The following is a 14,264-nucleotide window of genomic DNA, read 5'->3' as shown; positions in this document are numbered from 1 at the left end:
TATATTTGTGTTGTAGTCATGGCGACCCCTGGTTACCACCACTGTAAAGACATCTGAACCACTTCACACCAAACCACTCTGAATCTCTCTGTTTACATCTGAACCATTGAATTAAGTAGAAATTTGACAAATTGGAGGAGTTTCCCTTTAAGTGGGTAACATATGCCATGAAACTCTACACAATCATTTAAATTGAAAATGTTAAACCTGTATATAATTTTGCTGCTGAAGTCAAATTAAAATTTGTCACTTTTTCACAATTTGAGTTATTTGAGCCTCTGCTTTAAATAAGAAATATTATTAGGCCATTTTGCAAAATGTTTATCCAAAATCTTGCTTTTAAATGACTAATTTGGTCTTGTTTGGTTAAACTCTAATGTATAGAAATATAAAATCCAACATTAATCGCTTGTATTTGCTTAAAAAAGACTGTAATTGCTATTCTAATTAACACTACAGCACTTTTTTAAACTAGTGGAAATTCTGTGGACCCTCTCTGAAAATGGTCTGAACACCTCTGGTCTTAAACCTGTTGTGCAGGTCCCACTGGTTTATAAACAGCACAGTAACGTGACCTCAGGGTGTCCTCTCGTCAAATAAAGAGCAGACCAGGCTAATCAGATTACCGCTGGTCAAATAGTGCCTTTATGTCAACGTGATCCTAAAAGTTTTCATCAGCAAACTTACATATGTTTTATGAAAATGGAGAAAATGAAGTGAGGGAAATCTGGAATTATTCTAAGTTAGCATTATTTAGGTTTACAAGCTTTTTACTGTATTTTGATCTTAAATTAGTGAAGAAATCAGTAACATACACTGTATACTGTACGTCATCTTTGTCAGAAGAAAAGCTCCAAAAAGGGAGAAAGTTCAGTGTAAGTGAACGTAAAAAGATGCCAAAGTTTTCTAAGTTAACACATCCTCTACAGGCTGTGCCATAACTTTTGCACAGGCCTTATTTTAAGTTTTTTTTTCTCAATATGTTACATTCAGCAAGTAATTAGTAGCTGTGTATTAAAGTCTGTTCTCTGTGTGATATTGAATCAACAAAACATGGAATTTGACCAGGGGAGCCAAAACTTTTGCATACAACTGCTGTAACTTTGGACTATTGGTCCACTGGACATGAATTTAGCACCCAATGTAAAGCCCTTTACATTGGGTGCTAAATTAATGACCAATGGACCAATAGCTGGCATGCTTAAAAATGTGAATCAATAAAAAAGGACAGGACTAAGTTTTGTTCCCACAGAGACGATATATAATTTCCAAATAATCCAATCAGTATCTTGAAAATTAAACCTATTTTTGTTATTTTGTATAGAGACATTCAACACAAGGCATGTGCTAATTTTATCACAGTGTTTTTGGTTTCTGGAGGGTGAACAAGAGCTGAACAGGTGTGTAACTGCAGGTGGGCGGGGCACAGTGTGTTCTCTCAGGTAAACAGAGGCTTCATTGCGGTTAGGTAAGGGCGTGACGGCAGTGTGTGGGTGTGTGCATGGCTGTGGGGTTCGGGTTTAATGTGGGTAGTTTACCATGCTCCGCAGGGCCTGGAGGTCGATCTCCAGCATCTGTTTCTGCCTGCGCAGGTCGTTCACCTCGCTCTTCCCCTGCTGGATCGTCTCTGTGCTTTTGCTCGCCTCAGCCGTCATGCTGTCAAACTGTTAGAGAGGAGAAATACAGCCAGAAATATGAGGAACCAATTATAAGATGTGACAAAACAGACCTGTAGGGTAAATAAAACATTTAATTATGATTGAAGGATGTGATGTGATGTGATGTTTGTGTGCTTATAGTAAATTTAATTGTAACATGACTATTTCCAACCTCTCTTTATCCATTCAGCCTTTAAGACTGACCTATGTAAATGAGCTCTGTTCGGATTGGCAGTCCTGCACTCGATCATAATGCACTACACACTGTAATGTGGAACAGACTGTGATGTTGGGACTGAAATCTTCAGGGATACAGGAAAAAATAAACCTCAGCCTCTCTTTTTGGATGTGTGGGTGTGTACAGTGATCAGTTTGCTTCCTGACAGCCATGAACGGCACACCGTTTCATCTTTTTCCTACATCCTCTACTCCAATAACTCTACTACAGACTGTCTGCAGGAACAACACTCCACATCGCTTCAATGGAAATGGACCAGCTAAACTGCTGTAGGCTGAATAGGTGGGGCTAAACTGCTGTAGGCTGGATGGGCGGGGCTAATCTGCTTTAGGATGGATGGGCGGGGCCAATCTGCTTTAGGATGGATGGGCAGGGCTAATCATCTTTAGGGAGAATGGGCGGGGCTAAGCTGTTGTAGGCTGCAAGGGTGGGGCTAAACTGCTGTAGGCTGATTGGGCGGGGCTAACCTGTTATAGGCTGAAAGGGTGGGGCTAAACTGCTGTAGGCTGATTGGGCGGGGCTAACCTGTTATAGGCTGAAAGGCAGGGGCTTAATGCAGTAGGTTGACTAGGCTAAATGTAGGCTAAATAGGTGGTCATATGTTCATGTGTTCATGGTTGTGACATCCCAACTGTGACAAATTTAAAACAAACTTTTTTTTAATAATTAAAATAATATTTTTTTAAATAATTGAACCGTGTAAACTTGGGAGTAAATGGTACATTTTGAAATTTAAACTTTTATTGAATTTTTTTTAGGGCAGTTTGCTTCTCCACAATATCGCCCCTTTAAAGTCTTTAGCTATTATGTTGGTGGTCTTGCAAAACACTTACTAGTAAAATCCACCTTTAACCCCCCCCCCATAAAACATTAGTCCACTCTTCTTTATTCTGAAAAACTCAAACCAGGTGTTATATGAAGTTTATATTGTGTACCATTCATTATTTTGTCACAAACCTCTCCAAAATAACAAACTTCATATGAAAAATCCCTAAAACATCATTAACCCCTTAATTGGCCAAGGCCAGTTGGTGGGCCTAAAATTTTAGTACACACTTCTGTTACATAAGAATAGCTTAGCTACACTTAAGTCCCTGTAGCTACTTAATAATAAGCCTCAGTATGTAATAAGCCTGAGATGTAAGGGGTTTTTAATTTATCACAAAGCTCTAGAAACAGACAGATGGAGTGTCCTGAAGTGGTGATATAAAACATTTGATGGCTTTTCTAACCTTGGCTTGGTACCAGGCCTCGGACTCCTCGCGGCTCTTTTGCATAGCCTTTTCATACTGTTGGCGGATTTTGTCGATTGTCTCGCTGAGGTCATCTCCTCTCCTCGCCTCCATCTGCACATCCACACTGGAGCCTCTGATCTGGCCTTTCAGGTTAGCCACGTCCTTATTGAAGAGACACGAGGTTATGGAGCAGGTGCTTCTCTCTGTAATAACTGTATGACTCATGCAAAGCAAGCATGCTAATTGTAGTCAATAGACAATGGCTTGTGTGTAAACATTCAACAGAAATCTAAAGCTACACAGGATCAGAATGGAATTAAAGCTACTGCAAACAATATTAAATTAAAAAATAAATGACATTCACTCACGACCCATTTCATAAAAACTCTCTACCTTGTTCTTCCACTACCTGGCCACTTTATTAGAAACACCTACCTTGTTTTTCCACTCACTGGCCACTTTATTAGAAACACCTACCTTGGTTTTCCACTCACTGGCCACTTTATTAGAAACACCTACCTTGGTTTTCCACTCACTGGCCACTTTATTAGAAACATCTACCTTGTTTTTCCACTCACTGGCCACTTTATTAGAAACACCTACCTTGCTTTTCCACTCACTGGCCACTTTATTAGAAACACCTACCTTGTTTTTTCACTCACTGGCCACTTTATTAGAAACACCTACTTTGTTATTCCACTCATTGTCCACTGACTCACTCCTTCACTACCTTGTCTTGTCATACAACCATTTGGAATCCCTGTGGTCAACCAATTCTGACTGCTAGCCGAGCCCCTGAGCTATTAAGTGCAACCAAGCTAACATTAGTGTAACTCTTACCTCAGTCATTGAACAAAGTCGTAACTAAATGGGCAATTTTAGTAAATCACAGACTTACTTTGCTCTGCTTTAAGTTTTAGCTCAGTTATAGCTGCTTTTCTCACCTCTCTGACAGGAAACTTTTTTGCAAAAGTGGAACAGTTTCTTGTAAAACGTCTCTCAACGTTTGACATTTTAAGAGGCTGAAGTGGCTTCTCATTCTTCAGCCTCTTGTTTCTAATTTTCCTGTTCCACCTTAAATGTAATTGCGTACATTTAACTTGGAACGGGAAAATTCGAACAAGCAGCTGGCGAATGAGAAACTGACTTCAGCCACACGAGTGTTTCACAGTTTCTCGTTGCAGATTAAACATATCTGGAAACCAGCTGGAGTGATTATAAATACAAATAAGTCCATTAGTCTCCAAATTACTGATGTTCATCTTAAATCTTTCTCTTTGCCGTTTCGTTAGCTACTAACTAGGTGAGACTGTTGTCTGTGTTGCTATGGTGACCAGCAGTCAGCGTGCCAACCTTCAGGGTTAAAGGGTGAATTAGCAGTTCTACATTAACTCCAGAGTTTAAGACCATTTATTGTTAAACTGTGTTGAACGATCAGCAGAGCTTTATTTTACTGTAAAGGAGGATTATTTTATTTTTACCTACAAATCTGATTCTGCTGTGGAGCCACAACAGGGCAGTAAAAGAGCCGCATGTTGCTGACCATGGCTCTAGGGATTACTGTTGCACCATACAGGGTGACTATACATCCTCTTTTTTTCAGAACATTTCCTCTTTTTGTGATCCAAAAATTGCATTCAGACAGAATTTGGATGAATTGCCCAAAATCTCTTTGATTGGCTTTGCTTACATGCTGACATTTGTTTTTTACAGTCTGTCCCGTGCCGCCCTCCTGCCCCTAGTGTCCTCTTTTTTGAAAAACCAAAATATGGTCACCCTACATTAGTAAGCATGTTTACAACAGCTGCAGTAATGGTTACATTTTTCATGTTTCAATAATTGCTGTCCTGAGTGCTGTACATCCTTCTGGCATTTAAAGTACTACCTTTTTGCCCTTTAATGCCAGTTTGGGTGAATCATTGAGGTTTTTATGTAGTACCTCTTCGTGATTTTTATTAAGGAAGATCAGCTCCTCTTTCAGAGACTCGATCTCACTCTCCAGCTGCATGCGACTCATGTGCGTGTCGTCGATCATCTTTCGGAGGTTCGCAACGTCCTGGTCCACACCCTGCCGCATGGCATGCTCTGCCTCAAACCTTCCCACAGTAAAATCAACACACGCTTCACTTCCCCAATAATCCATGTGTATCCAACACTATATTTGCGCAAGGGACAGGTAGCATGGTAGGTAGGTGTAATTACAGGCCTTTCCAGACAGATTGAATCTAGGCCTGGCCTAAATTACACTGTCTGTGTGGGTCCGCAATTTAAAATCTCCTTTTAGTACATCTGGGACTAATCTCTGTCTCAACAAAACGCCTTCTGTTCATGTGGCCAAATGTAGAAACAGATATTACAGATATGACTCAGCTGTTCTTAAAAACAAAAGAACTTAGATAAGATTTTTCCAGTGGGGAGCATTTAAAGCCTCCTATTTCTGCAAAATGAAAAATACTGTAATTTTGGTCGAGGTTTGTTTAATATAATCATAAAACTTGTATAGAAAAGTTGTATTCAAACTCCTATTCTAAAGCTCCTATTTCATGAAATTTTAGTTGGAAACAAAGGGGTTAAATTCTTGAAAAAAAACCCACAGAAAATAATCCAATCAGATTTTTTCCCTGAGGTGTTTAGGTAGATACAGAGAACTTGTAGAGAGGAGAATTACCAATCTATAATGTCTTTCAGGTTTCTCAAACACTAGAGGGCGCTCTCAAGTGAGTCCAAAATGAATGGGTTAAGATGGAGCATTTGAGCAAAATCATAGTTTATAAATGCTTTAACATTTTTATTATAAAATAATACATTCATTTCCTCAACATACAACAGCATAAAACATTTTAACACTGCTGTTATATTTTTAAGAGGTTTTAAACTCGAGTTATAGGAGTTTAAAACGGCGCCTCATGTATGTTCGTGACGTCAGTGAGCGCGAACAGCCAATGAGCTGCTCCGCTCGCCAACCAATCAGCACTCAGGAGCAGTAATGTTAGCGCCCTGCTGCCCAAAACCTGTTTACTGTAGAAAAAAGGAAACATGCAGGTGAGATTTCTTTGTTTTTTTTAGTGAAATACATCCTTCTACTTTCTACAATTAAAGAAAAGTTCTGGGCGAGGGATTAGAAACTATTCTAACTTTTTTTTTTTTGTTTTTAGCTCCATTCACCCCCATCATTGAAGACTCGCTCGCGGGCGCCCTCTGCTGTTTTGCAGTCTTGTTTTGATAAACAGGGTAATGGGAAGAGGCCAGACTCCTCATAAACTGACTCTGGTAGATACAGCAAAGCAATCTCTCCCATTGGTTAGGACTTCAAGAGCTGAATTAAAGGCTTTACACATTAGATTAACCTCCACCACAATTACGAAGTGACAAAGGCATCAGCCAATCATGTTTCGATTTACAATGGGACCAATTTTGTGAGAGAAAAGGCCATTCTATGGCTTCTGGAAGTTCTAAATACATCCCTGCCTGTGAACACAAGCCATAGTCTAAGCGGGTTCCGGTTAGTTGTTAGGAATGTTAAACAGAGGCGGCAGCTCTGTGTCAGATCTCTTTACTGAAAGAGTCACTGTAAAACTGATACATACAGGCTCACATACATGATAATATCTGTTACCAGCTTTAAATAAAACACATGGAATGACTTTTACAAGCTTCGAGTGAACGTATTTAATCTAGAATGGCCAAAAATGTTAGCTTAGCACTAACATACTACTACAATGTCACAAGTGCGCTAGCAGAAATGAGCATTACCGAGTTGTTTTTTTCTCATTTTTGACATGTATGGTCCAAACTGAAAGCCTCGATCTCGCAATCACAGTTGTTTTACATCTGTTTTACTCACTAAAATCTCACATTGATTAAAAATAAAACGTCTTACTTGACTTTGAAGTCGTCAGCAGCCAGTCTGGCATTATCGATCTGTAGCATGAGTCGGGCATTGTCCATGTTCAGCTCTCTCAGCTGGGCAGCGGGCAATAAAAAATAAAAATGCCTTTAATTAGGGAATATAATAGTACCATATTCTGTCATAGTCATATTGTTATAGTGACTGCATGCACCCTTTATCGACTCCATGCTTTTTTATTTGATTTTTCTACATAAAAAGTTATGAAAAGGTACAAATACATGCTTTTTTCAAGAGAAATGATACCTTAAAAACCCAATAAAGGTTCAGTATTGATCCTAAAAGACACTGTTGTACCCTTGAGGGTACTTTTACATTGCTTAAACTTCAGCTGGACAGTATCCCATTTTCTGACAGTGTACTAGTATGTAAAGCGGAGACTGCCCACGATACATTTGCATGAGGTCTTTTTAGGTGTGGTCGAGCACATCTAGAGTCCCTGCTTGGTCATTCTAACCAAAATGCAGGTAAAAAAAGGCCATGTTGGGTTTCACATTCAGTTCATGAACTCATAGCCCCAGGAAAAAAGACTTTCTCAGAGGGTTTGAATAAAATGAATAAGGGATATAACTTCAGATTCGACTGTGCGACAGCAGAGCACAGCGGAGGATCTGTTATATTAGATCCTGATCCTCAGATCTGATTTCATTTAGTGCATCAGGAGGATATTTAACTGTATGTAACCTCCAAACTGTTTTAGCTCATATTGCTGTTAGTGCTGCTCACCGTGAGCAAAAGGAAAGACAACTAAAGTCATCAAGAATATTATAAGAATGCTTAAAGTATGAAAATAAATAACCACAACAATAACAATAATTATAACCAATTAATTCTAATGAAGAACGAATAATAATGAAATATAAGCGCTGACCTGTCCCCTCAGGTGTGCTATGGTTTTGTCGTACTGTGTCCAGTCTCTCTCCTCCGAGCCCCTGCTGCTCACTCTCTCTCTGATCTGCGCCTCCAGTTTGCTGTTGGCCTCCTGCAGAGTTCTCACCTGGGCCAGGTAATCGGCCAGGCGCGTGTTCAGCCCCCTCATGCTCTCCCTGCTGTCCGCCGCAGTGACGGACACTCGCGAGGAGCTGGGCATGCTCAAGCTGGCGAAGGAGTTGAAACCGAGTGACATGATGCACAGACACACACACAGAGCAGTGAGAGACTGAAGGAGAGACGGAGCGAGCTGCAGGTTCCTCCTGCCTACCTGCGCAAGTGAGGAGGGGGTGTGTGCAGGGCTTTTTATAGGGCGTGTCTCAAGCCAGCCTACTGGACTGAATGTGGTGAGTTGTGGTGCATTCAGTTCAGATGTGACTGTGGCTATGCCCTACTCCCTATTCCCTACACTGTACTCACTACTTGGTTTGAGACTCCCTGATCACTATTCCTTTCTCTTTAAACACTACACTGCAGAAAATAGTATCTTGTCAAGTAAAATTATCTTAAATCTAGTCGATGTATCCAGTATTTCTCCTGGTGAGAGTGTTGTAAGCTTATTTTAAGACTATCTTATTTCCAAACATTTTTACCTGTTTTAAGTAATTTTACCAAGCAGAACTATCTCACTTTATTGGCAGATACACCTTGTTTCTACGCTCATTGTCCATTTTATCAGCTCCACTTACTATATAGGTGCACTTTGTAGTTCTACAGTTACAGACTGTAGTCCATCTGTTTCTCTGATACTTTGTTAGCCCCCTTTTACCCTGTTCTTCAGTGGTCAGGACCCCCATGGACCTTCACAGAGCAGGTACTATTTGGGTGGTGGATCATTCTCAGCACTGCAGTAACACTGATGTGGTGGTGGTGGTGTGTTAGTGTGTGTTGTGCTGGTCTGAGTGGATCAGACACAGCAGTGCTGCTGGAGTTTTTAAACACCTCAGTGTCACTGCTGGACTGAGAATAGTCCACCAACCAAAAATATCCAGCCAACAGCGTCCTGTGGGCAGCGTCCTGTGACCACTGATGAAGGACTAGAGGATGACCAACACAAACTGTGCAGCAGCAGATGAGCTATCGTCTCTGACTTTACATCTACAAGGTGGACCGACAAGGTAGGAGTGTCTAATAGAGTGGACAGTAAGTGGATACAGTGTTTAAAAACTCCAGCAGCACTGCTGTGTCTGATCCACTCAGACCAGCACAACACACACTAACACACCACCACCACATCAGTGTTACTGCAGTGATGAGAATGATCCACCACCCAAATAGTACCTGCTCTGTGAGGGTCCATGGGGGTCCTGACCACTGAAGAACAGGGTAAAAGGGGGCTAACAAAGTATGTAGAGAAACAGATGGACTACAGTCTGTAACTGTAGAACTACAAAGTGCACCTATATAGTAAGTGGAGCTGATAAAATGGACAATGAGTGTAGAAACAAGGAGGTGGTCATAATGTTAGCCTGATCAGTGTAATTGTGCTCATTTTAAGAAATGTGCTTGAAACCAGCTAAATTATCTGACAATATAGTGAGATCATTTCACTTAATAAAATTACTTAAAACAGGTAAAAAAATGTCTAGGAATAAGGTAGACAATCTTATAATAAGTGCACAACCATCTCAAAATAAGAAATATTAGATGTATTGACTAGAATAAGATAATTTCACTTGACAAGATATTATTTTTTGCGGTGCACCACTCACTACTCCATATTCGCTACTCCCTAGATACTACCCTCTACTGGTCTGATTGTGAACCTTAAATAAGTTTTTCCAGGTGAAAAGTTCGTATTTGTTCCTTTTCATAACCGAATGTTTTAAAACAAAACAGTAAAATAAAAGCCTGGAGACGAGACGGGGTGTGTGGAGTCAGTACAGCTTAGAACATATCATTTCAGTGGATTATGGTACAGTTATGTTCCCTGACTAAAGGTACGGAGATGTACCCTTGAGAGAACTGCCCCAGTGACAGTTTAGTACCTTTTTTGAGTGAACTTTGTATAGTCTCTGCTTTATAATTTACTTAGTTACTTAATACCTAATTGCTTCTCAATACTCCCTATTCACTACTTCCTACTCACTACTCTCTACTTGCTACTTACTACTCAGTATTGTACCCCCTGCTGGCTGGCACTGGCTCTGAGAGACTCTGGAGGTGTGGCTATGCAAATGGCCACAAGCAAAGACTCATGGCATGTGCCTCCGACAAAGAGACTTACTGTGCTGTTTAGTATTGTTTGATGTTAGTTTAAGTTGTTTATGTGTGTTTATTGTGTTATTCTGTGTCAAAGAGTAGGGTTATTGTTCGTCATCCGGTGTGGACCAGAGGAGGATGGGTTCCCCTTTTGAGTCTTGGTTCCTCTCAAGGTTTTTTTCTTCTTGCTCTTAGGGAGTTTTCCTTGCCGCTGTCGCTATTGGCGACGCTCATGGGGGCTCAGACCCGGATTTTTCTGTAAAGCTGCTTTCTGACAACTCCTGTTGTAAGAAGCGTTATATAAATAAACTTTGAACTGATCTGATTTGGGGTCACTACTCACTAGCAATTATTACTCACCACTTCCTACTCTGTACTCATCAGTACTAACTATTTCTTTCTCACCGCTCTTTAATCAGTAATCTGTACTTACTACTAACTACTTACTACTCCCTACTTACTACTCCTTAATTACTACTTATCCTTACTCTGTACTTATTACTAAATACTCCCTATTCACTGCCCCTACTCATCATGCTCTACTTACTAATCCCTACTTACTACTCACTTACTACTTAGTTACTAATCTCTACTTACTACTGACTTACTCCTTAATCGTTACTCTTTCTTTATTACTTAATCATCCCTATTCACTACTCCCTACTCACTGCACTCTACTTACTAATCCTTATTTACTACTCACTTACCACTTACTACCCCCTGCTTACTGTTCACTTACTACTTACTAATCTCTACATACTACTCACTTATTACTTAATCATTACTCTGTATTTATTACTCAATACTCCCTATTTATTACTTCCTACTCATTGTACTCTACTTACTAATCCCTACTTACTACTCACTTATTACTTAGTCATTACTCTTTATTTATTACTCAATACTCCTTATTTATTACTTCCTACTCATTGCACACTACTTTCAAATCTCTACTTACTACTCACTACTACTTACCACTACTTAATCATTACTCCTTATTTATTACTCAATACTCCCTATTTATTACTCCCTACTCTCTGCACTGTATTTACTAATCCCTATTTACTACTCACTTACCACTTACTAATCCCTACTTACTGTTCACTTACTACTTACTAATCTCTACTTACGACTCGCTTATTACTTATTCATTGCTCTGTATTTATTACTCAATACTCGCTATTATTACTCACTTATTACTTAGTCATTACTCTGTATTTATTACTCAACACTCCCTATTATTACTCACTTATTACTTAGTCATTACTCTGTATTTATTACTCAATACTCCCTATTTACTACTTCCCACTCATTGTACTCTACTTAATAATCCCTACTTAATACTCCTTAATCATTACTCTGTATTTATTACTCAATACTTCCTATTCACTACTCTCTACTAATTACACTCTACTTACTAATCCCTACTTACTACTCACTCACTACTTAATCATTACCCTGTTTTTTTGTATTACTCAATACTCTCTATTTATTACTCCCTACTTTCTACATCCATCCTACTAGTCCTTAATCACTACTCTGTACTCAGTACCCACTACTTGCTCATCACTACCTCCTACTTCCTACATACCATTCCTTACTCACTACTCTCCACTCATTTCCTACTCCTGCTCCCTAGTTTACTTTCATCTTTTTACTGAAAATGTTCACACTCACACTACCCACTCTCTGTCACTCCTAATCTTTACTCTCTACTCCCTGTTTACTCCTCCTTACTCCCTACTCACCTCTGCCCACTACATCCTACATACCCCTGTCCACTTGCAACCCAACCATTACTGCTCCATTCTCCTTACTCTGCACTTATTACTCTCTAATCACTTCTCCCTACAAAGACCACAACCACCACAGCAAAATCTGCAGTGAAATTTTAGTCTAGTTTTGTCTAGTTTAGGTTGTATTTTCATGTCTAACATACAAATCTACTGTCCATTAATGTAAATTTTATCATCAGTCAACGGCATGAATTATTTCATATTTGCTATTGACAGTAAGCAGTTCCAGTGTGTCTGTTGTGTTTGGCAAGTTATTTTGCACCCTGATGATGTCAAAATGGCATTCTACTGCCTCCTAGTGGTGACATTGCCATCATACCGGCATTAGAGCTTCACTGCTACTGGTGATAACTCCCTGCAGCAACCAGTTTAGGACACCAGTTTACCACGTTGAACAAAGGCATATTTTTCCCTCTGATTCCTTCATATATTGATGGATCATTTAAAGATACTGTACATGTAAATAAGAGGATTAGTAATAAAAGCAAATGTATGAACAGAAAAATATCAATAAATAAGCTACTAGAACTGGTACAGGTGCTATGAAAAATCAATAAATAAAATAAATAGTAACCATTGAGCACTCAAACAAGCCCCTTTATGTAACACATTGAAAAAAAAAAAATATTAAAATAGAAAACATGCTGTAACTTTTGCACAGGCTGTACTGTATGTCAATCTGGTTATTATATCTTGCTTCGTGTATAATATAGGATATAGACATCATATGGACATACAGTATACAGATCATATGGACACTGGCCTGTGCAGCTGAAATATACAATAGTGTATCATTGGCGTAGCAGTGGAAACTGATGCCATGTTTTCTAATGATGGTACCTAGTGGTAGCATATATAAGGTAAATAATATGGGTCCTAAGACAGAGCCCTGTGGAACACCGTACTTTACTCTTGTGAGAGCTGATCGTTCACCATCTGCATTAACAAACTCATAGCAATCACTAAGGTAAGATTTGAACCACAAAAGAGCTTTACCTGTCACTCCTACTAGTTTTTCAGGCTTGAAACAAGCCTGTTTCAAGCCTCCTACTAGTTTTTCAAGCCTGTCTAATAGAATGTCTAATAGAATGGAATGGTCTATTAGGTCAAATTGTGCTCCCACAGTGAAAACTATGTGAAAAAATTCTCATTTTATGTGTGTAAAGTTGCTCAAAGCTGTATTTGCTGTGTGTTACTGTCTAGCATTTTTCTGCTCAAAATTAAAATTGTCAGTACAGAAGCTGTCACTACTAAAACATTTGGCAAAGTTTTGATAGTGTTATGATTGTTTTGGTAGTGGCCAGTTATATACATTGGTCATGGTTCACAAATACACACACCTGGACCTATAAGGGCCCTTGATATACACTGCATTGTCAGGACAAAAACCAAGCCATAAAGTCCAAGGAACTGTCTGTGGATCTCTGTGATAAACTTGTGGCAAAGCATAGATCAGGACAAGGATAACAAATAAAATCTAAGGCTTTGAGTGCTTCCAGGACCACAGAGGCCTCAGTATTCTGAAATGGAAGAAGCTTGGCACATGATCTTGAACCTGCCTAGAGTGGACATACTGGGCATCCAGGCAAGAAAGGCCTTGGTTAGGGTGGTAAGATAGAACACAACAGTCACTCTAAAAGAGCTCCAAAAGTCCTGTGCAGAGATGGAAGAACGTGTTGGATGGACAACCATCTCTGCAGCTCTCCATAAATCAGGCCTTCGTGGCAGAGTGGCAAGATGGAAGCCACCTCTGAGTAAAAGGAGTTTGCATGTGAAGGATTCTGATATGAGGAGAAAGATTCTCTGGTCTGATGAGATGAGCATTGGAACTCTTTGGGCAGAACAGCAAACTCTGTGTCTGGTGAAAAAACAAGCACTGCAGCTCATCTGGCTAATACCATTCCTACAGTGAAACATGGTGGTGGCAGCATAATGCTATGGGGGTGCTTCTAAGAAACAGGGACAGGGTAGACTGGTAAGAAATGAGGGACAGATGAATGCAGTCAGGACAGGAACACTTCACCTTTTAGCACAACAATGACCCAAAGCATACAGCTAAAAAACACTGGAGTGGCTTTGGGTCAAGTCTCACAGTGTGTCTCACACTTATTGTCCATTTTATCAGCTTCACTTACCATATAGGAGCACTTTGTAGTTCTACAGTTACAGACTGTAGTCCATCTGATTATTTGCATACTTTGTATATATATATATATATATATATATATATATATATATATATATATATAATGGAATGAAGAGCTGATTAGATGAACTAGGTATTGGATGGTTACTGTA

The 14,264-nt window shown here is 39.6% G+C and overlaps 1 protein-coding gene across 2 annotated transcripts in view; it reads right to left on the bottom strand.

Moving 5' to 3' along the window:
- The window catches only part of LOC118812234 (keratin, type I cytoskeletal 18-like), an 18,872-nt gene extending 10,617 nt beyond the window's left edge, over positions 1 to 8,255 (bottom strand). For both annotated transcript variants that reach the window (XM_036577060.1, XM_036577069.1), the window contains exons 1-5: positions 7,910 to 8,255; positions 7,012 to 7,094; positions 5,071 to 5,227; positions 3,129 to 3,293; positions 1,539 to 1,664 (exon numbers count right to left, since the gene is read on the bottom strand). In XM_036577060.1, coding sequence (XP_036432953.1) covers positions 1,539 to 1,664; positions 3,129 to 3,293; positions 5,071 to 5,227; positions 7,012 to 7,094; positions 7,910 to 8,164 — 786 coding nt within the window. In that variant the 5' untranslated portion in view covers positions 8,165 to 8,255. The remainder of the gene's footprint in view (positions 1 to 1,538; positions 1,665 to 3,128; positions 3,294 to 5,070; positions 5,228 to 7,011; positions 7,095 to 7,909) is intronic.
- Positions 8,256 to 14,264: the final 6,009 nt, after the last annotated feature.

This window comes from Colossoma macropomum, unplaced genomic scaffold (genome assembly GCF_904425465.1).
Source record: "Colossoma macropomum unplaced genomic scaffold, Colossoma_macropomum, whole genome shotgun sequence".
In the NCBI taxonomy this organism is placed as follows: Eukaryota; Metazoa; Chordata; class Actinopteri; order Characiformes; family Serrasalmidae; genus Colossoma; species Colossoma macropomum.
The sequence above is the reverse complement of the archived record's forward strand: the minus strand, read 5'-3'. Positions and strand labels throughout refer to the sequence as shown.